The 24,512-nt window shown below is 38.8% G+C and overlaps 1 protein-coding gene across 1 annotated transcript in view; it reads left to right on the top strand.

The window, feature by feature from the left end:
* Nucleotides 1–24,512, top strand: part of gbe1a (glucan (1,4-alpha-), branching enzyme 1a) — a 172,422-nt gene that overhangs the window by 24,892 nt on the left and 123,018 nt on the right. The window contains exons 3-6 of the mRNA XM_082157491.1: nt 3,925–4,040; nt 8,734–8,859; nt 11,582–11,717; nt 17,711–17,801. Coding sequence (XP_082013617.1) covers nt 3,925–4,040; nt 8,734–8,859; nt 11,582–11,717; nt 17,711–17,801 — 469 coding nt within the window. The remainder of the gene's footprint in view (nt 1–3,924; nt 4,041–8,733; nt 8,860–11,581; nt 11,718–17,710; nt 17,802–24,512) is intronic.

The following is a 24,512-nucleotide window of genomic DNA, read 5'->3' on the forward strand; positions in this document are numbered from 1 at the left end:
TGATTAGCTAGTTCATGGTTCTTTTCATAGTGTTGTCTTTGTATCTCAGCAGCTTCCTCATTAAGCTTGTGTTATTGACTCATTCCAGCACCTGATCGATAGTTTGGCAGTCCATTGGTCAGACAAGGACATTGTGATTGAGATATTATTCCTTTTTTATTTAGAAAGGACTGTGTAGATGGTTAATGAGAATTGACTGTGTGGTTATGTTTCAACTACTTTTGGTTGTGATTATATTTATTTGCAGTGAGCTGTGCATGAATGCTGGATTACATCACTGAAACATAAAAAATAAAAAAGATAATTCTGGGTAACACTTTATTTTCGATGTAACTTTGCAACTACATGTCAACTGACTCTTATTAGTAGACTGTCTGCTTAATATCTGCTAACACTTGACAAACACTTGCAAATTAATAATAGTTAGTTGACATGAAGTTGCAAATGTACTTATAGTTAGAATGTCTAAAGTGGACTGTCGAAATAAAGTGTAACTTAATTCTGACTTTATATCTCACAAATCAGATTTTATTTCTCATAATTGAATTTATCTAATTCTTCTGATAATTCCACTTTATTTTGTACAAATCCAGATTTGTTTCATGTAATTGTAATTCTATTTTAAATTTATAATTTTGTTTTGTTTGTTTGTTGTGGCTTTATAAATTGTGATTGTATTTTGTGCAATACATTTTTTAATTGCTAATTTTTTCTTTTAATAATTTCTCATAAATGTGGCTTTATATCACGCAGTCAGCTTGTTTCTTTGCAACTGCGACTTTATCTGTTGATTTTATTTGTCATAATTAGGACTTTATATATCATAAATGCATCTTTAGATCTTGCAGCTTTATTTCTCTGTATTGTTTCCTCAATTATTTCTCGCAATTGCAAGAATATATATAATATATTCATACTTACACACTCTTTCCTTTAAAAAAAAAAAAGTCTGTGGATGTACCATTGTATTATATATACTTTGATATGTATCATGACATTGAACAATTGCTTTAACATGGTACTTCAAGGTACTTCAAATAAAACCATGAGATAGTTATGATTATGAATTAGGCTAATAAATGATAATATAATAGTACAATGTGCAAAAAATACATATCATAGTACTTTTTGCCAGTAAATACATAATGTAAACTAAGAGAACTGCTTTAAAGTACAAACACATAGTTCAGATTTACTCCATCAGTGAGTACATGGAGTATGTGTGTGTGAGTGTTATGGATACATACACACCTTTCTTGGAGTTAGTGAATCCATACAGCCGGGTGAAAAGGGCACATCGTTCCCTCTGGGGAAAGAAGTTGTTTACTACAATTCTAGATCGCAGCAAAATGTTGTCTCCCCTCTCTCTGTGACACTACTTATAACCGTATGACCAGCGGCCCCTTTCCTCCCTGACCATCCCCCACCTTTATCACATCCTTCCCTTTTCTATTTATCCCTCTGCCTTTTTGTAATTATCTCTCTCTGAGACCCAGAGGCGGTGTCATAGGAAATCCCAACTTCCAATTTGGCGTGAGATTGCGTTTTGACATGGCTCATATTATATGGTTTCAATTTCACAGTGGGAATGCGGGGTCTGAAAGAGAAAAGAGAGAGAAATTTGGGTCTGGGGGAGCCGGTCTTGATCTGCGTCGGGGGGCTGCAGGTGGGTAGGCATATTGCACTGGCGCTGGTCCTTTATTGATTTATTTATTTATATTCTCTTTCTGCTCTCCATTAGAGTATGTAATGTGAAAAGAGATACACAGAGGCGTACAGGGCAGAACGACTGAAATTATCCACAACAAATCAGTGTCTCTTTTCTGTGCTTTGAGAGGGGTCACACAGTCTTGCGTGGCTTTTTTCCCAGAAACTGAATGAACAGTCTGAGGGAGTTGGTAAAGTCAGCTGCTGTACAGCGCTCTGCATTTTCGCTAGTCTCTGCCTCCACATTTATTCAGCTGTTGAAGCCATGGATGAAGAGTTGCTTTTAAGGGGTGTGTAAATATACTGTGCCTCCAGATTCTTAGCCAGTTTTTACTGAATCTGTAATCCTGCATTGAAATGTAAGTACTGAAAATGTATTCTTAAGTTAATTGTATAATATACTATTAACACAAGTATTTAGTTTGGACTAGCATTTGCTAAATTTGAAGAAAAAAAAAGAAGAAAAGCCAGCAAACATTTTGGTAACTGGTGGCCTTACTTAGATGGACATGGACCAAACACAGATGCCGCATCGCATACTAGCATACACTATTTTTACTATAGAAAGCTATGGTAAAAGTAGTAAGAGTAGTTTGCTAGCTAGTATGCGGTCCCAAATTCATCAATAAACTCAGAAACTTGTACATATTACATGACAACATTCAGATGTCTGTGAACAATTGTAATATTTAATATTTCCTTTGTACAGGTGCAGGCACTGTTTGAACTTTTATTTGACTTTTATTTTGTAAGTCTATATCTTGGCTGTGTCATGTGACATTTCAATCATGTGATATATTCAATTTGAAATGGGTTCCTGTGTTTGGAGTGGTGTTCCTCAAGAGGTCAAGGTTTGCCTATTTTGCAATTCCAAGCTAATATTTCATTACAGTACATTATGCTAGCTATATTTCTAATATTTTAGCAATTTAGTTTAACGACTTCCTGAAAATGCAAAAATTAAGTTCAAGTTACTTGTCCACATACTTCCTGGAAAAGTTTGCATCAAGAAAGAAACATGCAAGACCAATCACAAAAAGGCCAACAATCACTTTGAGGAGCTATGGAGTAAAGGTGCACTAGTCAACCATATCAAGAGCTCCTCATAACACCTGTATGAAAGAATTCTACAAAAGAAGGAACTTAAAGGAGAACTCGGTAACTCTAGCGAACTCTTGTCACTTCTTCGCTGATTTTCTCTTTTGTTGTCGCATGTTTTCCCCACGAGCTCCCCCTACAGCTGTGGGGGGGGCGTATATTTCACAACACAGTCATAAAAAACTCACTTGCGGCGGCCTCCTCCCTCTCTCTACCGCTGCTCATGTGCGTTTGTTTTGATCGGAGCAAGCCAACTGTATCGTGTGGAGCTATGTCTACCGAGGTGGGTAATCTGGTAATACATCATACATGCGTGTGTGTTTATGTCGAATTGCCGTAAAGCAATTTGTGTTTCACGCTCGTTCTCGTTCTAGTTCTCGCTCTCGCTTATCACGAGACTTCCAATTTCTAACTTGCCGGACCGGTAGTGTTGCAAGTTGCAAGGTTGGTTTTCCGCCTGGGAACGCTGGGGGGAGCGGGGAAAGTCACCAATATCACCAGAACAGGTTGTTTAACCATCCAAATGATTTCTAGACAGTTTTATTAAGTTAAAAAAGTTACCAAGTTCTCCTTTAACAAGAGCCCTGTGGAAACACATCTGAAGTTTGCCATAATATTGACCCAGGTGCAATGTGGGTAGTTTTGCAAGTTATACTGTTTACATAGACAGGAAAATATGCCTAATAGTATGTTCCATTTTCCTCTTCACACAGATCAGAAAACTAAGATGGACACATCCAGGCAAACCTTTGTTGTGCTTGCTCTTTTGGAATATAAACACATCATATAAAAGTGGTATTTTGCACAGATAATTTAAAAGTGTCATGTCCAAAAATTGAGGTTGGATAGTTCTGTGTGCACCACTGAAATGGTGCACACCATTGCGACAGAATTGAGACAGAATTGCTAATAAACAATCATTTTACTACTGTTTTGCTGCGGTTTATACACTGAGCAGCCATATTGGATTCTGAAGTCCCAGTCGCAAATCCTATTCCAGTTAGCTCCATAGCTTTTCCTGTTGGAAATGCCTTATCAAAATGCCTTATTTCAAAAGCATAATGCCAAATTACTAAAAATAGGTCAGTGTCATTAATAATTAAATATGTTTTCCTTCAGACTCCTGGGAAAAACAGTCTCACCCGTTCACTCAGAAAGAGTTTGGCAAATGGGAACTATACCTCTCTCCGAAAGTGGACAAATCTCCTGTCATCAAGCACCTGACCAAACTCAAGGTACCAAACACATCACTTCATGTTATATTACATCCTGCTTGTTATAATTGTATTATATGAAACAATTTATATCAACATGAACATGTAAGGTGCATCTCGTGAGTGATGCAAATGTGATTTGAAAAGTTGTAGCTCTTTGTGATGGTCAGATTCTAGAGGGTCAAATTCTAGAATTTAAAATCTATTCTGTGGGCTGCAGTTTTGCATCTTGTGAGGTAACATTTGGATTAGTGAGAGGCTGTGTGTCTCTTCAGCCCGATTAGGAGCTGTTAGCCGCTCTGCTAAAGCAGAACGGGATCTTGGCTCTTTGTGTCCTAGTAGATGGTCATTGGCAGGTTCAGGTGGCATTTGTGGGGCAAAGCTGCTTGACTTGGCTCTCAGGGTTAATCTGGGGTTGATGGGAAGAGGTAGCAGATGGGGACATTGAGTGCCCAACAAGTTCCCACTTGCCAAAGTTGGCGGGGGTACACATGTCCAGCACAGTTTGCTGCAGTGCCACGTTATGGGTTTTGAAGCACCCTAACTGCCGGACACCGGAGGTTGATCTGATCACATTAGTTCTGCTTCAGCTTAGCTCAGATCAACTACAGTTCATTTTTCACTTCTAGTCGTTTGTACCTGGGTGTGTTTTGAAGACAGTTGTTAATATCATAGCTACAATATTAGTAAGTCTCGTTAGGGATGCACAATATACTGTACTGTAAAGCCCGTAACACCCCAAACCGACGCCAAAGAACTAGCGCTGATGAAAGCTACATTAGAACAGCCTGCTATCTGTACCGTTTTGACTTCTTTGCTCGCTGTTTTGCTAATATTCTCAAGCACTGACTCGTTCACTAAGCTGAACAGCCAATCAGAGTTCTCTCTCTCACCGACGGCCCGACGCCGATTCAACATGTCGAATCGGCCGAAAAAAGCAGACGAGGACCAATTTCAGCCGACCGTGCGGAACACACTGAGAAAACTTAGTCAGCCGACGCACAAACACTGCTGACGGCCAACCGTCGACTTGGTGTGTCCCGGGCTTAACAGATATTACCATGTCTGTTATTGTATGATACCTATATGATATGGTTAATGTTTGATATTTATTTTTTAAATTCATTTTTACATTTAGATTTCCTTTACCATCATACCTGTGGTGAAAATCACGTTTTTAATATTGTTTATATATCTATGTGATGTTTTTAATATGCTTTAAGACAAACCATGTGTAAATTCATAAGTCAACACCATTTCTAAGTATTTTCTCCTTAAAACTGCACTGAACCAAAGACAGTCTTAAAATCGCGGTTTGAAATCATTGGTGTTTCTGGCGTCACAAACTACCTTGTAACCAATCACGTCAATGTGTGATCGTCAACGAGTGGATCTCTGAGCTGGTGTGAGTGAGTGGAGATGGGGCTAATTTGCATATTCATAGAACCACATATACTTAATGAGGCAATGGTGTAGAGTTACATTCAAACTATTTTAAGGCATGGAGATTTTTTTTATTTATTTTTTTATTCAGATAAATAAATAAAACGCTTAAATATGTCATTTTGTTGATCAAAGATGAGTTTTAAGGGATACAATGATTTGACTACAGGGGGACTTTAAGATTTTTTTTATTCTTTTAATTATTCAATAACCACCTGTGACCGGGCATAATGTTTTGGCTCATCAATATAGATAATTATTCAGCCTTCAACCTCATTTATAGAATTCACAATAGGAAAAAAAGACTGTGATTACTCATTAATTTATTTTAGCATCTCAATGACAATCAGTGCATGAGTGTTTTATCAGTAGATCTGATTTAGTGTGAAACTTTAAGCTTGTGGTAAAAGAGAGGCCAGGGTTTCCCAGTGCTATTTTACACACATCATGCACACGTTCCAGATTCAAGCATGTACTCTCAATGTTTCATGAGATTCTCTTTCATCGTCCCCTTAATCAATGTTGCCTAATGCATTTCCCACACACAGCCTTCTGCTGCGTGCCAAATGAATTTGAAACCTGCTGTAAGCGTTAGTTAAAATCAACTCAGCTTTTTTTTTTTTTCGGCACCAACAAGACCGAACCTCATTTATTCAAGCATGAATATTTCAGTTCCCTGTGTAGTGATATTGCATTTTAAAAACATGGGAACACTAGATGCTCAAAGACTTTTAGCAGCCGAAGGTGATCAATACAGATCCCCGGGTGGCTCTGAGATCTCTAAGCAAGCTCTCCTGCAAGACCATGTTTAATTCTCTATGTGGGTACATTCTTTTTGTTGTGCTTCTGTTTGTTGAGAGATACCTCAGTGACTCCAGACAGCTGGTTCAGGGGTATAGTCGTCGTCTCGAGGGAAATCAAAACACTGCTAACTGGAGTCTGAAGGAAGTGAGGAGAAAGGAGAGTTTTCTAGGGGTTTCTTCTTGTTGAAAGTGTGTGGGAAAGGATTTGTGTGTATGCGCACGCATGAAGTGGGAGAAACCTAAGCAACTTAAACCTCCATATCTCTCTGTCTACAAACAGAAATTTCCAGATGTTTACCCAGGAGCCCTATTAACACTTCAGGTCCTTTACTTATTGATTGTCATGTGAGATGTGAGGCTGGATCAGATCAGAGGGAGGACGCTCTGATAGGAATGAAATCTAATTAAAGGTCTGATGCCGTGTTGAAGATGAAAAGTGCCTGGGTGAACTTTACTCTTGCTCTAAATGCAGACGAGATTGTTCGTTCACTCTAAATTAAACTCATGCTAATCCATAAATGGTCCTGTCTGGCCCGCTCTATACGGTTGAGAAATGTACCTGCCAGACACAGCTTCTGTAATTACATGGCGCCAACACAAATACATTTCTCTCTGTATAAAACTCAAAGGTAAAAAAAATGTCAGCAACCTTGGCTCCAGAAGTAAAGTGAATTTACCATATTTTTCAGAATTCTTTTTTTTCAAACTAAACCGGTTTCATTTGATTTGGTTTTAATAAAAAAATAAATAAACCAGCCTTAAGTGGTTTGCTGGTCTTAGCTGGTTTCATCTGGTCTAGCTGGTCTCCCAACCTGGACAAAATGGTTTATTCTGGTCTCGTTGGTATTCAACCCTAACCAGGCTGGGTTTTTAGCTGTTTTTAGCTTTGCCAAGCTGGGAGACCAGTTGTTGACCACCAGTTTATGCTGTTGTTTTTCCAGAAGGGTGTGCACTCATGAGGAAAATAATGAGCTACTTATCGCATAAACATTTTGAAGATAGTTGTTCGAATGCAACCTATTTTAATGCTAAAAAAACACTACTAATTTACACTACAAGATACGACATCCCAAATTAACCCATTCTAGATAGTAATAACTGACCTAGCTAGTCTCTGCAGCCTGCAAAACCTCACTACTGAGGAGACTATCATGTTTCCATGGTTACAGTGGCTTTTCTCATTTGTAGATATTGTTTCATATGTAGGTAGTGTTTTCAAGTCAATATTTTTTTCTATTAAGTTTTTAAATAGGCAAAAAATTACATTATTGGTCAGAATATTTGTATTCTGGTTTAGCTGTATTTCTCAGTATTGGATATATAGACAAATATTATATATTTAACATTTTAGATTACCTTTGCAATTATCTAAGACTCCCTTTTTGACATTTTCTTTCTTTACACTCTTTCTTTATCTTTCTCTGTCACTCTTTCTCAAAGTCACAGTGTTATTTCTGCTGTTAGTAAAGCGATGGTGTGTTCTTAGCTTGGTAATAGTCTGTGCAGAGCCGATCAGAGCGGTTTAAGGATGTTCCGTCCCGCCCCAATGTCTCTCCAGAGTGGCTATCGATCTGTGACAATATCCAAGCTGCCCCCCTGAGAGATTGAAAGCAATGATGGACTTCTTAAAGTTCTTTGTTTTCTTCTGCTCTTCTCTTCTTCTCTGTCAGCTCTCATCAACAAACACCTGTCCACCTGGTGTGTGTGTGTGTATGCCTGTGTGTGTGTGTGTTCTTGTATATATGGTTTATGAGGACACAATGTGTATAATGGCATGGGTACTACAACATAAACATGGTTTGTGGGGACACTTTCTGTGTCCACGTAAACCAACTGGGTTTGAAAAAAAAACATACTAAACTGTGTTTTTCATTGCAACACACAGGAACACCAGATTGAATTGGCTGGAAAATGTGTTTTGCATAATATACAGCATTTAAATATTGTGTGTGTGTGTGTACATTCCCATTCAAAGGTTTGGGGTTGGCAAGATATTTTTTAATGTTTTTTGAAAGACATATTTAATGCTCACCAAGGCTGCATTTACATTTTTTTTATTTTTTTTATAACAAATATAGTAAAAATATGTACAATTGTGAAATATTATTATAATGAGCCTTCATTATAACAGTCTTCAGTGTCACATGATTCTTCAGAAATCATTATGCTGATTTAGTGCTCAAGAAACATTTATTATTTTTATCATGGTGGAAACCATTTTTTTTTTTTATTACAAATATCTTTAGACTTTTTACTTCCACTTTTGGTTAATTCAGTGCATCCTTGCTGAATAAAAGTATTAATTTCTTTCAAAATAAAATGTTGTACTGAACCTAAACTTTAAAAAAGTTGTGAAATAAAAGCATATCTATTTTATGTTGATGTATATACCTCTATTTTGCATCGAAAATTAACCTTGAGGAATAAAATTTATTTCAAGGTGTCAAATTTGTCATTTCTCTCTGTAGCTTGTGGTCCTGACTAAAACAGGGGAATATCTGTTTCGGATCTCTCCTTGGGCCAAATATGTCACAAAAATGCTGGATTCAGTCACATATGACTGGACCCACTGGGACCCTCCACAACCATACCAGGTGAGTGTACACCCTAGATTTTATGTAAAAATATAGTAGAATATACACAATATAATTATTCTGAACAAATTTTTAAGACACTTTATCACCCTCCTATTTTGTTGGGGTCAATTTGGACCGCATTGGATTTTCAAAACTTTGTAAAAATTTGGTTAAACTATATATTTCTTCAACTTTTGTGAGTTTTTCTCACAAAAGGTCATGAATGTGCATGGAGGTCATGAATGTGCATGGAAAGTTTTGAAACATAGATGTGTTTTGAAAAGGCTGTATACTTTATTGTAGGGGTCAAATTGAACCCAGTCCCCCATGATTTTGCCAAGTAAGACATGTTCCTGGATCAACATATTTTGTTGATCCTGGAACAACATTCCTGTCCGAAATGTATCCCTACCCCTAAACCTAACCCTACCCATAAGTTGTCCCTAAAATCAGAGAGTAATAAGACATGAATAACACTGATGTAGAAGCACCTAACCCTGGTTTCAAAAAATCTGTGAAAGGATGTTTATTGTTGTTAGCTCTTTGGATCCCATTTACTAGAGAGTTTCAGCACTGAAAAGAAGTGTGATAAACCAATTTTACCCTCACAAGGGTTTGAAAACCAGACATAACAAAAAGGTACAAATAGCAATAAATACTACTTTAACTAAGTACAAGAATGATCGATTTTTTTATTTACCTTTTTTCCATCACACACAAGCACACGCTCTCAGAGGTTTCTGGTTGTAAACCTAAACTTGCCATTAACTGCAACTTGTTTCCATGCAATTTGCTAAAATTTACCACTTTGAAAACCAGCAAAGAGTTGAGTCTGAAAAACGTTATTATAAATAGTTAAACACCAAAATATGAAATGCATGAGAACTTATGAAATTTAGACTCAAAGTTTATTTGAAATTGAACATTCACTGTTTCTCCATCTTCTTGAGTTTCAGTCAAAAAATCTGTGAAAGGATGTTTATGGTTGTTAGTTTTTTGGATCCCATTTACTAGAGAGTTTCAGCACTGAAAAGAAGTGTGATTAACCAATTTTACCCTCACAAGGGTTTGAAAACCAGACATAACAAAAAGGTACAAATAACAATAAATACTACTTTCAGTACATATATTGATAGATTTTTTTATTTACCCTTTTTCCATCACACACAAGCACACGCTCTCAGAGGTTTTTGGTGTTACGGGTTTGGACAGATGCTTTAGGCTGTCAGGGAAGAGGGGTTGAGTGATGGACTCTGGCATGGTTTAACCTATTAGAGTCAGGTTTTACCCTGCAGAGGTTCAGTGGAGAACCGTACGTCGCACCGGTTATCATCAACTGATAGCTGCTTCCAAGAACCAAGAGTAACCAGTTTCACCACACTTGCTCCTTTCTCTCTAAGAAAGGATTTTACTTTCCATTTTCTTAAAATACTGATTATTTATAATTGCTACTTTTCATTGTGGACAAATCAAGTAGTGTTTTTCTGAAAGAATACTGGGCCAAAAGAGCCCATGGTTGAAGAAACACCTGTTAATTATAATCTTTTTCAAAAACCACTGTTTGTTTTAGGGTGGAGGTAAGTTAAGAAGAAAAGTCAAAGCGGGAGGGAATGTTTGCAGGACCGTGATGTTGTTCAGGCGAGCATGTGGCCTTCCCGTGGCTCTCAACCATTTATCATCGGTAGCCATTAGCATCTCTGAAGCACCCCGCTCTTATGCCGACCCCTCTTCCGTGTTAGTAATGACACTCAAAACCGCCTCCTCTTAAGTGGCCCGCCACATTAAACAACCAATTTAATCGGAGGCTACTCAACAATTGCTTTCGCCCTCTTGATGTCTTCGTTTCACTGAAGAACCATTTGCAAACGGCTTTGATATTGGGCGGTTCTTCCACCATAACAATGAGACAGACTTTCCTTTGATATCTATTCATGGCATCAGACATTCATACAGCGACTGTGGTCAATGCCATCGTGCACATAATCAAGTTTTTTAGAGGAGATGAATTGGTGACACAATGTCATCTGACAGTTATAGCGGTTGCTGCATGATTAAAGGCAGGAAATATAGCTTTTTTGCTTTCTGAAAATGGCACCATTTTCAGTGAGATACAATTGGTTTATCTTACTTTCTTGCATTTCACTTCTGTTTCTTTGTATGTAATTGCTTCTGTTACGTCTCGCAATAAAACCGAAAGATTGCCATAGTAAAAACATATTATATTTAAATTATATTGCATTCAAAACTACCATATAAAAAAAATATATATATATAAAAAAAAAAAGTTAAAATATTAAAAAATATTGTGATAAATTAATCGGAGTAATCTCATATATCAATATTTGCTGAGAAAATCCTTCCAAATTAAGATTATTCAAAGATGTAATTTTATATTATATATGAATCAAAAGTATTTATTATATTGTGTTACATTACATTACATTATTATTGTTGTGGAAGTCAAAAATTTAATAGACCTTACAGAAAGTGTTTGCTCTAGGTTGCATTTTCCACATTTTCAAGCTCCAAACTTTAGGCTTAGACTGAAAACTTATATTGTTGCAAGCATTCAATAAACTCAAATATTTGTGTTGTGTTGTGTTGCATCAGGATCTTTGAGGTAACCCTGATGCTCAGCAGAACCTTCTAGCAAAATCTCTCATCAAAGCTCATTGAAGAATGGTGGATTGATATCTGGACCCTTCCTCTCGCTCTAACCTTTCTTCTTTCTCGCTCCCAGTTCCAGCACCCCAGACCCCCACGGCCCAGCAGTCTTCGTATCTACGAGGCCCATGTGGGCATCGGTTCGCCTGAGGAAAAGATTGCCTCGTACAAAAACTTCACCCGAGATGTGCTTCCTCGCATTAAGGATCTTGGTGAGTGATGAAATCTACAGAAACACTGCCAAAACACAAACGTTAAAATGATACAAGCCAGGTAGAGTGGAACACACCCCTCTCTGAGGTCCAATCGCTAACCCTGAGCTCCCGGGCCAGAAGAAATGGATCCTTTGGTCTTTAAGAAAAAAAACGTACTGTTGATCAAAGAATTCCTATGAACGAGATGATTTTACAACAACCGATTTGAAAGAAGTACAGTTAGCTGACAAAATGAGCATGTTTAGATTCTGTTATATAGCATGGTTGTGTTTATCTTATTCTTTATTTATCACTACACTAGCTGGCAGCAAAGGAATATAACAAAAAGCTGTTGGACAGTGTTACTTCAGAAACATGAGGGTCAGTGGCATGACCCTCCATTAACTTAACAATTCATGCATACAAGGACTTGAATACACCACTTATGACCATGTTTTTAATTTCTAAATATATATATAACTGTCCTTATATTGTAATAAAGAATAAAAGCCTTTAATTCTTATTAAAATCCTGATTAAAAGTAGTGTGTATTTTATGATATCCCGATGTGTGCATCCGCGATTGTCTCATCGCAGAATGTGCAATGTCAAGTAGAGGGATTGTAGTTGATCGGTTCAGGTCTCTTTCTCTTCCTTTGAGCTTGAACAGACACGTGCATGCAAAATTAAGTCAAAATACCTGTCTCGGCGAGTATCCTCGTAAACACAGTCGGTTATGTGTTGGAAACAATTGAAAACGGATGCAAATCATTATATAGGATCCGTGCATGTGTCTTAAAGTGACAGCAGCCTAATATACCCACAGCTGTTTGTCACCACCAATGTTAACAAAAGAGAAAATCACTCTTGAGGCTTTAACAAAGACAAATTGTTTTAATTAAGTTAATTATATTTAATTTATACAGTGAAGACTATGCAGTGTTATTTTACATTTGATTATCATAGACTGTAAAAAATATGGACAAAGCGTCTGTGACGTCACCCATAGACTTCTGAAGAACGGTTTTGAGGCCGTTTGGGCGGCGCCATATTTCAATACAAATGTTCAGAAAGGATAACTTACAGGTATGATGTGTTGTGTTAGATCATGGCCGAGACGTCAAATTTCAGGAATTCCACTCGGCGCAGCCTATGCTCGTTGTCAGCTGTCAATCAAGCTGTCAATCGCGCCCTTATTTGTCATACATTTTATATCTAAATACGATCTAAACTAACGAGTTAGAAAAAAATTCACCCCCCTCACAGTTGTCAGGCACTCGGAACCTATCGAAAAATACAATAAAAGTCCATGGGACCAACCTGTAAAAACATGAATTTATGCTGTGAAAACGGACATTTTAACATGGGGGTGTATGGACATTTGCTCCCTTTTGGGACCTGCCCCTAGCGGATTTTCGATGTATTGCAGTTTTTCGCACTTCCGGGTAGGCTTCATTTTTCAGATTAGATTGTTGCCGCTTGTTGATTATTCAATGTCTGTACTTGAATACAGTTACATTTACCTGAAAAACAAAGCACTACTTATTTAATTTGTATCTTTGTATTTATCTATGCTTGTAATTTTATTATTTTCTATGCAGATGCAGTATCCCACAAAACTACCCTAATCACCCTAGAATTATTAATTCTTTACAAATAGAGCTATTCAAATCATGGTGAAATCGTTTTTGGATATCGCAATAAATAACGCAGAAAACTAAATATCTCAATGTCAGTTTCCCCCCCCCAATATCGTGCAGCCCTAAATGTCATGTGCTACAACCATCATTCAGTTTTATATTTTCTTGTAAATTGTATAAATGCTTTTAAAATCAAATTAAACCAACTTGAATACACAGAATTTATTTCTAAGAACTTGGCGCATGCATTTTAAACAAATATCTTTTATTTATTATTATGGATTCTCTTATTTCATTGCGCCATAAGTAATTTACACATTTGATCTCATATTTTGTAAAATTTGTTTTCCGAATACTCTGCCTTCCTTGCATCCTTTAAGAAGATTGCAGTGCTAAGAAAATAGCTCAAGATGCAACCAAAAAACGACCATAGTATATTGCGGCACAAATGAAGCAAAAGAGTGCATGCGACAAGCAGTTCCACATGGAATATCATGCTAACTGTCGCAAGCGGAACTGTTAAGTTTAGTTAGCAGATGTGAGAACAGCTGCCGCCTCGAGTGATTCCATTACTGCACAGAGAGCCGTTTCCCATGATTGTTTCCTTACAGAGCTTTTGACGTGGAAGCCTGAGAGGAAGCCAGCCTACAATTACTTTGTCAGAAGGTTCCAAATGAGTTTTTTTTTTTTTTGCTGTGGGGATTACAGAACGTACCTTAAACATTAGTGTTCATTGCATTGGTCTGATCCATAAAACATCACCTTCTGTTGTTTGTTTTCTCGAGGGCTGAAGCGTTAACCTTTGCCTGGAGCAAATCTGTTTGGAAGCAGAGTTAGTTAGCGTAAAATAATTTTTCACCCCTTAAATGGGTGTTAAAATAGTGAGTCATTGTGCTGCCTTTGACTGCGCTCTCTCATGATCGGCGCTCTCCCCAGGGTTCTGTGCCTCAGTTAATGTGCTCCTCAACCCTCCAAAAGGCAACAAAAGCAAAGCTGCACTTTGGCTCCTAATGGAAGAGCAGTTTGGCACTATAGTTTTAGAATTGGTGGTGCCCATTTTGCCCTTAAAATCTTTCATGTCTTATTTTTCCCCTTCATAATTAATCCATTGAAGGAATTATTCTAGTTGTAAAGGAATACATTTTGAAATGAACTTCTAATATAAAAGTTTAATGTCACAAGCACAATAATCATAATCCTTTGAAGTCTGAATTTGAGAATTTATTTCTCTAATAAAATGGCAGAGAATTTCTAAAGAAATGCATTGAAAGGAACATTTCTATTTGAAAAAAAAAAGATTGTTATATTATTATAGATTAAGTATGGCCTGCCCTTGAGATATCAGGATTTTTTTTGTTGTGTTCTGCATGATAAAATTTTGCTTGACAGGTCTGAAGTTTGAATCCATTGATAACAGATTTTGCGACGGAGGAGGATTGAGTCAGACGAGCAGGGCACAAAAGCATCCTTTGTTCTGCGATTTTAATCAACATTCACATGAAAAAGTGTAGCAAAAAAGTTGATTGACAAACAAAAGGAGCTAAATACAAATTTCACAGATGCAGAAGGCAGCAAGTCTAACTTACTGCATGTACCACTATGCTGGGAGAGAGAAAACAATGGTTAGTCTCTCAGATGACTGAGGTACAGTCATAACCACTGCAAGATACACAATTGACAACACATCTCTCTATCCCAAAAATGGTGTTCATTATGATCACTTGTATTTTTAAACATAGATCACACTAGAACGGAACTTCTGTCATTTACTAACCATCATTGTTCACACTTGTAGTTCGGTTGGTTCTTTTGGTCCAGACCAAAAAAAAGAAAATAATATTTTTAGTCCTGGTTCGTTTTTACTAAACCTAAAAACTGCTTTTTTGATGTATATTTTGCGTCAACTATATTAACACACTACCGTTCAAAAGTCTGGGGCTGGTACAATTCTTTTTTTTATGTTTTTCATGCTCACCAAGGCTACATTTATTTGATCATAAATACAGTAAAACAGTAATATTATAAAATATTGTTACAATTTAAAATATCTGTTTTCTATTTTAATATATTCTAAAATTGTATTGGTTCCTGTGATGGCAAGAATTTTCAGCATTATTACTCCAGTCTTCAGTGTCACATGATCCTTCAGAAATCATATGTTGATTTGCTGCTCAAAAAACGTTTTCATTATTATCAACGTTGAAAACAGTTGTGCTGCTTAATATTTTTGTGGAAATTGTGATGTATATTTTTTCAGGGTTCTTTGATGAATAGAAAGTTCAAAAGAAGAGCATTTCTTTGAAATATAAATCTTTTGTAACAGTACAAGTCTTTACTCCTGATCAATTTTTAACATGTTCTTGCAAAATAAAAGCATTCATTTCTTAAAAAACAATATGTTGGCTGCCGACCTCAAAACATACATCATGAAATCTTAAATATTATTGTAGAATTGAAAATAATCCAAGACATTTTAAATGATATTTAATTGACTGTTTTCCTACCCCCTCTTTCTAACACAATGACCATTTGGAGTTCCTAAGGCACAGATAGTGATCTAGGCCTGAAGGCCAAATGTTTGTACTTTGGGGGTCGATGAATTGTCACACCTTTAGTACAGTGGTGGAAGTGTAATTATCTGATTGGTCAGTTTGAATATCTCACAGTTGGGTTTTAGTCACATGGTCAAGGAAAGGATAAAACAAGATTGAAACTGTTGCGCTGTCTCTTTGATGCTCTGGCTCTCTTCTTCTCCAGGTCCCTTCTTCTCTGGGTCCCCTCCCTTCTTATTCTTGGGGCTCTCTCCTTTTGCCTCCTCTCTTCTTTCTCTCTCTCTCTCTCTCTCTCTCTCTCTCTCTCTCTCTCTCTCTCTCTCTCTCTCTCTCAGGTAACATTTTTCATATATGCTGGGTACAATTAATAATATAAGTTATCATCTCATACATCTATTTTGTAACTATTTTAAGTGTAACCATAACCATATTTTGTCATTAAACCTTTTCAATTACAACTAATGTGCTAACTAGTTTTGATTTGGTATTGACTTTGAAATGCTACATATTGCAATACAATATTGTCACTCTCTATAGCAACGCTCTCCCACAAATATTAAGCTATTGTAACTGTGCTTATTTCCGTCGTTGGTATAAGTGGCAGTGGGTGGTATAGACAAGAAATGTGCAGTTTTCTACCATCTTGCTAATAACTTTTCTTTAGTCACTCGGCAGTTCTTGCAGCTTGAACCACTGCAGGAATTCCACCCTTACATTATATTATATTTTGGTGATGTACTCAAGTTTCAAATAATGTGGAAATGTTGAGTTAGAAGATCACAGACGGCGCTCAAAGCACCTGCATAGGATTTAAATCTATTTACATGATTCTCAGCTATGACAAATGCTTTAGTCATACTTATTACTCCCCTACTCTAACAAGTTTGCCTGGACTCATAGCAGTTTGATTTGATGTTATTGGATCCTGGAAATTGCCCTTGCAGTATTGTTTTCATAAAACAACTCGTAAAAATGTCAAAAGAATAACTTGTTATAACCTATTGTCTTTAGTTCTCTGTATACGACTAATTGCACTATAGTCAAAACACATTTATGAGGAATGACAGAACAACAACTCATTAGTTCTGTTAAATCAACATTTAGTTTTAAATATCTATAAAAATACCAACAGCGATGGTTAATTTATCACATTTACTCTCAAAGCATTTTCAGTTATTTAATATCAGAGGACGTGTGGTGTTCAGCTGTTGTCAGTAGCAGAAAGTCAGTCCTCTGTCAGTTCTCTTTCAGGTCCTGGTGTGCGAGAGTGAGTTTCCACTTGTTTGGTTGTTACAGGTTGTAGATTACAGGAGCTTCTCAGCAGTGATTCTGAGCTCCAGGACTATGGGATGGAGAGATAGACTGGGAATCAGATCCTTAAGGAGAACTCTACCTGAAACTACTGGAAGTTTCAAAACTTAAGTTCTTTATCAAAATCCAGAGATTATCATTTTTATTACAAGCTTATTCACAGAAAGTGTAACACTGTTCTCAAATTATTTTCATGAAAAATATCAGCTTAATTGTAATTTATCATGCTGTCATTTTGCCATTAAAGATTTGGATTATGCTGGAGGTGACATTTAAACCTATGCTTTGGTTTCACTCATTTTTAATTATGTTTTAATTCATTTACATTTTCCAGAGTGGACATCACAGTACTTAAAATTAATCCATACTGTTAAGATAACAACTTAGATTTACGCCTTGATGTGTTTCACTTTGAAGATCTTCTTGAAGGTCTTTTGACTCTTAAATGAATTAAAATGCTTTTTCTTTTCTTTTCTTTTCTCTACTTTTCCCCGGTGTTTTCATCTCAGGATACAACTGTGTCCAGCTCATGGCGATCATGGAACATGCCTACTATGCAAGTTTTGGCTATCAGGTCACTAACTTCTTTGCAGCTTCCAGGTACGTTTACATTTATACATTAGGCGAATAAAAAAGTGAGTTACATTGCAATCAAGGTATATATTTTTTTCAGGTCATGCATTCCCTGGATATCGAACCCATGCATGAAATTGGGGTTGCTAGTACCATGCTGAAATGTTTGAGCTACAGGATTATTTCAGTACCAGATTTGAGTTTCTTACCAAAGCAAAGCTTGTGTTTAAAAAAAAATGTGTACAGTCACCATATAGCAGGCGTCTTAACTCATGGGTCGTTGATTTGTTCTGACCAATGCTATGGATAATATCATAAATAGGCTTGTCAACTCTTCAAAAGGAGGATAAATATTCCCATATCGTTTGTCGTCGACACCAATAGTCGTAAATAGTTGCAAATTCATCTATCACTTGATGCCAGAACATGATAAAAATTATGCAAAGTAAAATAAAACACGGCCACTGCTGTACAGGATACATTTACAATTCCCTCTTGAAGCTGTCGGCAACTAATAGCCTCAAAGTCACTAGGGCAGTTATGGATTGTATTTTTAAGAATTAAGGTTAACACCTACGTCCCGAAGGAAATTATTTTCACCTCGGGACTTCAGCTCTGGTTGTTCCGGATGTGCCAAGAACATGCACTTCTCCTTCGCCAAAACACATTAGCATGCTCTGCCCTGGTCACATTTTATTTATTAATGTTATATCTATAAGGCCTGGGAGACTGAGCATGTGACAGTATCTAAATGCTTTTCATTTTCCTTTAGAGCTCAGGGTTTGGTGGCGTTGTCTCTCAGCCTGTGCAGCAGTAATTCCAGTCTTTAAATCAGGATGAGGTCCTCTGTCAAGGGCAGTAATCTTACTGTAAACACATTTGCCGCTAATCCCCAAATAGAAGAAAGCCCTGATAAATAACAATAGTAAAAAACAGAATTGGGTCTCCAAAATAAATAAACTCTCATGAAAGAAAATTGCATCTTTGAATGTGGGGAGTTAGCAACTCCCTCAACCTAATAAGATATGACAGAGTCATTGGGAATCTTTATTTGGCTTTGGCTGGCTGAGGCGGCCGGCACTGGTGGACCAGTCCAGATAAAGTGCAATGTATACAGAGTAATTTCACTCATGATTGATCACTCATGCACATTTAAGACCTATTCCTCTTTCTGCTAGGTGGAGAGAGCGGGCGAGGGAGGTGACTTGGAATATCATTAGCTCTCTTCTCACTTTACTTGTTCTTTGCCCTGATGTCTTTTAACCCAACGGAGTAGATATAGAGCTGGACATGCTGGGAGTTTAGAGTGGGTATTTGTTTTGTGACTTTACCCTTGGATCTGAATCCACACACTTTATATCTTGTAGATGGCTGAGAAGTGCACAGTCAGTACTTAAAAAAAAAAGTAATTATAGTCTTAATGGTTTTTCGGCCAATCATCAACCGAACCACAGGCTCTAATCTTCAACACAATGGTGACCCAAAAAACTCACACATACCAGAAAACCTTTATTACAAAATAATAGAACATTAAACACTAACAGATCTCGCCCTATATTAATATTGAGAAAAACACATTAAATAACACTTAATTTTAAAATTTGCTCTCCTTTAAAGGAACACTCCACCGTTTTTTGAAATAGGGCTTATTCACCTTCTTTCCTACATTTAGATAGGTGGGCAAATGCATTTTTGTCTTAGTGCATGCATTGTTTTAGTTTGACAGGGTTGGCGCTAGCTTAGCTTAGCATAATGAATGGAATCCTTTGTTGCCAGCTAGCATGTCCTGAGTAAAAGTGATATAAATTTTTTTTAAAAACCACCTAATTACTTCTTGTGGCCTGCGTATTCACAACAAGTACAAATAGCGATGCAGATTAACACTAGGCGATTTCCTATGCAGATTTTGACTTGGGACTATATTGGGGGAAGCACAGGCGAAGCACTGCTACTTGGGCGCAGAGATATCACGCCCAAGTAGCTGTGCTTCGCCTGTGCTTCCCCCTAATATAGTCCTTAATATATAAGTCAATATCTGCCTAGGAAATCGCCTAGTGTTAATCTGCATCGCTATTTGTGCTTGTTGTGAATACACAGGCCACAAGAAGTAATTAGGTAGGGTTTTTTTATTTTTTATATCACTTTTATTCAGGACATGCTAGCTGGCAACAAAGGATTCCATTCATTATGCTAAGCTAAGCTCACGCCGACCCTGTCAAACTAAAACAATGCATGCACTGAGACAAAAATGCATTTGCCCACCTATCTAAATGTGGGAAAGAAGGTGAATAAGCCCTATTTCAAAAAACGGTGGAGTGTTCCTTTAACAGTCAGAAGCAAAGCATGCTGGGAACTAGAAATCTGTTGTAACTCATTCCGTTAATGTGTATGTATTCACATACATTCACATTTTAAATGAGATCATGTATGTGCAATATATGAAGATAAAACTTTGTGAATATTACATGTAATGCTATTTTTGTCTTCATTTATACATATTTTATATGCAAGCTAAGGTACGAGAGGCTGTGCTGTATCGTGAATAAGTCATGGCTGAAGGGATGCAACCACTAGCCTCGAGTACCTTATTGATTTTATAAAACGGTTACCACACAATACAAATATTAAAGGCAAAAAATATGTATCAATGCAATTTTTATGAAGTAAAATCACTAAAAGCCTTCCTTCTGCTGGAAGAAATAGTCCCTGACCGTGAACAGCAACAGAAGTTACATTATTTTGCCATTAGATTGAGTGAGTGAGTCAGGTAGAGAAGACTTTTATATTGAAAGGACTTGTTGTGAACATGGAAAAGCAAGACTTAACTGACAAAAGACGTGTGTCAGGGCACGGGAGGTTTCTTTTGTCAGTTAAGTCTTGCTTTTCCATGTTCACAACAAGTCCTTTCAATATAAAAGTCTTCTTTAACTCCCTTAACTGTTAAAAGGAGGACAAGATATCGCAACGGACATTGAAACAGATTTTTTCATTACGAATATTGGACTGACCTGAAGGAAAATGCTATACTGTAAATGCAGGTACATTCGATCTCTCACAATGAGAACATATGTTTACGTTGCTAAGAGTGGTTGCTAGGGGTGTTGTGTAGTGATACATAGAACGTTTGGTGAAGCGGTCATAGCTGTGTTTTATCGTGAATAAAACACAGCTGTTGACCAATCAGAATTAAGGACTGTAACCAACCGTTTTATAAATGAATACTTACCATATTATAGTGATACATGGTCAATGCATATATTGCAGTATATTGAAAAATATAAACACTAGTTCCCTTTCAAGGGAACTCGAGCTGCGTCGAGACGCGGTGGGAACGCCCTGCGTGATTGCGTCGTGAAGCACGTGTATAATCAGTCCAATGGAAAGACGAGACGTCATAGGCGGGTGACGTCATCGACCAGGAAACTATAAGGCAGCCCCGCTGACACAGATCGCGTCAGCTTCTGTGCCTTCAGCAAGCGATCTGTGTATTCTGTCCTTGTCATATTTATTGTTGTCTGTCAAGTTGCAATATATATATATATATATATATATATATTATGGCAAAAGAGAGCAAGCAAGCGTTGTGTTGTTCCCTGCCCACGTTATATCACGGGTGGGGACACACACTTCAGTTTTGTGTTGCTTGTTTGGGAGCATGCCAACAGTCAGTTCTCGAGGGGGCTGACTGTGAGCATTGCGAGAAGCTGTCCGTGAGGACGCTCCGCTCCCGCCGGCCGTTCTTCGAGGAAGACGGTTCGGTGCGCGCTCCCAGAGGCGCGGGTCCCGCTGCTGCCGAGGCACGGCGTCGATGCGCATCTTGGGGATCGCGAATGGATCGAACAGCGGGGTTTGAGACGGGCCACGCCCTATCTCTGCCTTCACCTGTTAGATCCAGTGCCTTATCTCGGGGAAAAGCACGCTCTGCGGTTTCTTCTCGGGATGAGGCACTCCTGCTGCGATTTCCAGTTCCGAGGAATTTGGTATCGTTAGTGTTTTTGTTAAGAGAACAAAACAATTAAAAATATAAAGAATAAAGCAGATGTTTATGAGTTTTCAATAAATAAATAAATAAGTCAGCTCATAATTCTGTTGAATAAGAAAATAAACTTTTAAAAGGAAGTTTTATCTAGTGCTGTTGCTAAGTTAAATATTACTGGCCAGCCGGTTATTATGAGAGTGAAAATATAAGGAAAACTCTAGCCTCCTCGTCAGGGAATGCCGTTTTTTCCCTATCTCCACACTGAGGTGTCGAGATTGTGGAATAAACCGGTTTCTATTTATGTGTTTAATCCCCAAACTTCTACTATAGTAATGTTATGGCTATTAAGTATCATGGTATGACAGTGCCTCGAGTTTAAGAGACGCTTGTGAGCTATCTCTCTCCCGTGTTGGCGTCATCATAACCCCGAAGTTACCCACCAGCCATCATCATTTTTTTTTTTTTAAAGGCAGCGCTGGTGGGTAAAGTATATAAGGACATGGATGAATGTGAGGATGTCAGCACTGACGCTATTCGAGAATTGTGTCGCGCAACAGATAACTATACCGGGGAGGGACGGTTTCGAGAAATCGTTTCTTCTCTGCGTCCTCTGGGGGTTTCTTCCTCACCGATCTAATGTTCCTGAGACTGCTGGGCGGGAGCAGTCTCAGCCTACTAAAGCTCCTCGCAGCATAAATAAAATGCAGCAAAACAGAGCGTCGCCATTCGGGCTCATCCACAATCGAGGGGGACCTGGGTGGCGGTCGCAGTCTAGCCAGTTAGAGATATGCAAGATCTGAGGACTGTTTTATCTCTAAAATAGCTTGGATGAAGAAGCCCTGACACCGAGGCTGCAGGCTTCTGAGGGTGGTCCCCTCCGGGGTAGGGACGGTTTTGAGAAATCGTTTCTCCTCGGTGCCCTCTGGGGTGCGACTCTCTGAGGAGGGTCGCAACGCTGCCAGTTCGGTTTTTCTGCCGGTTCGCCGTTTCAGGACACCGAGGTGTCAGCGTCCCCAAACGATCCTCCTCCGAGGGTCGTAGAGCAGTCATTTCGGTTTCCCTGCCGGTTCGCCGTTTCAGGGCGCCGAGGTGCCTGCTTTTTTCCAGCGATCCTCCAAGGAGGGTCGTAGGAACAAAGCTAGTTAGAGGTAGGCAAGATCTGAGGACTGTCGTTATCTCTATTAAAACTTAGACAAGAAGTCCTGACGCTGAGGCTATCAGGCTTCTGAAGGTTCCTCCGGGGCAAGGATGGTTTTGAGAAATCGCTTCTCCTCGGCACCCTCTGGGGTGCGACTCTCTGAAGAGGGTCGCAGCGCTGCCAGTTCGGTTGTTCCCTGCCGGTTCTCCGTTCAGGGCACCGAGGTGTCAGCGTCCCCATACGATCCTCCGAGGAGGGGCGTAGAACGGTCAGTTCGGTTGTTCCCTGCCGGTTCGCCGCTTCAGGGCACCAAAGTGACTGTTCAACCAAATCCAGAGGCCAGTCTCGAGAGACTGGTTCTCCTAGTAGAATTTCTGGCAGCGTGGAAACTACTGCCATATATTTCTCAGTGGGTCCTGCATACTATAGAAAAGGGTTCAGAATTCAGTTCGGTTCTCGTCCGCCCAGATTTCTAGGGGTCCTCCCCACAGTGGTGGACCCCGAGCAGGCTCTGGTTATGGAGCAGGAAGTACTGATACTTCTGCAAAAGGTGTTCCTCCTCCCAGCAGACAGTCAGGGTTTTATAGCCGTTACTTCATTGTTCCGAAAGAGGGTGAGGGGTTGCGTCCTATTCTAGACCTGCGTCAATTAAACAGCAGGTTTCAGAATCTCAAGTTCAAAGTATGCTTACGCTAATATGATTGTGTAACAGATTCAGTCCGAGGACTGCTTTGTCACAATAGACTTGAAGGACGCATACTTCCATGTATCTATCCATCCTCATCACAGGAAGTTCCTGAGGTTTGCTTTCGGGGGCGAAGCATACCAGTATTGGGTTCTTCCCTTCGGCCTAGGTTTATCACCCCGCATCTTTACAAAATGCATGGATGCAGCTCTGGCTCCTCTGAGACTCCAGGGCATTCGCGTATTAAATTATCTTGACGATTGGTTGATTTTAGCTCAGTCCGAGCAGTTGGCAATTCGGCATCGAGATGTCGTTCTGTCTCACATAAAGAGGTTGGGGTTGTGGCTCAACGCCAAGAAGAGTGTGCTCCTCCCAGCTCAGAGGACCACTTTTCTGGGTGTTTTATGGGATTCGACAATAATGCAAGCACGTCTGTCTCCTGCACGTATTTCTGCGATTCTCACAGCCGTAAAGGGGGTAAAACTAGGCCAGTCACTCACTGTGAAACAGTTTCAGAGACTGTTGGGGCTCATGGCAGCTGCGTCCAACGTAATCACTTTTGGCCTTTTGTACATGAGACCTTTGCAGTGGTGGCTCAGGATCAAGGGGTTTTCTCCGAGGGGAAATCCATTTCGCACGATCAAGGTCACGCGGCGATGCCTTCGTGTCGTGGTCATGTGGAAGAAACCTTGGTTCCTCGCCCAGGGCCCAGTGCTGGGGGCTTCTTGTCGACGCGTAACGCTTTCGACAGATGCTTCCCTCACGGGATGGGGGGCGGTCATGAGTGGCCGCTCGGCGAAAGGTCTTTTGCAGGACCATCAACGTTCTTGGCACATAAATCGGCTAGAAATGATGGCGGTATTTCGAGCTCTCAAATACTTCCTACCAGACCTGAGAGGTCACCATGTGCTTGTCCTTCCGGACAACACACTGATG

This window comes from Leuciscus leuciscus (genome assembly GCF_965113295.1).
Source record: "Leuciscus leuciscus genome assembly, chromosome: 24".
Taxonomy (NCBI): Eukaryota; Metazoa; Chordata; class Actinopteri; order Cypriniformes; family Leuciscidae; genus Leuciscus; species Leuciscus leuciscus.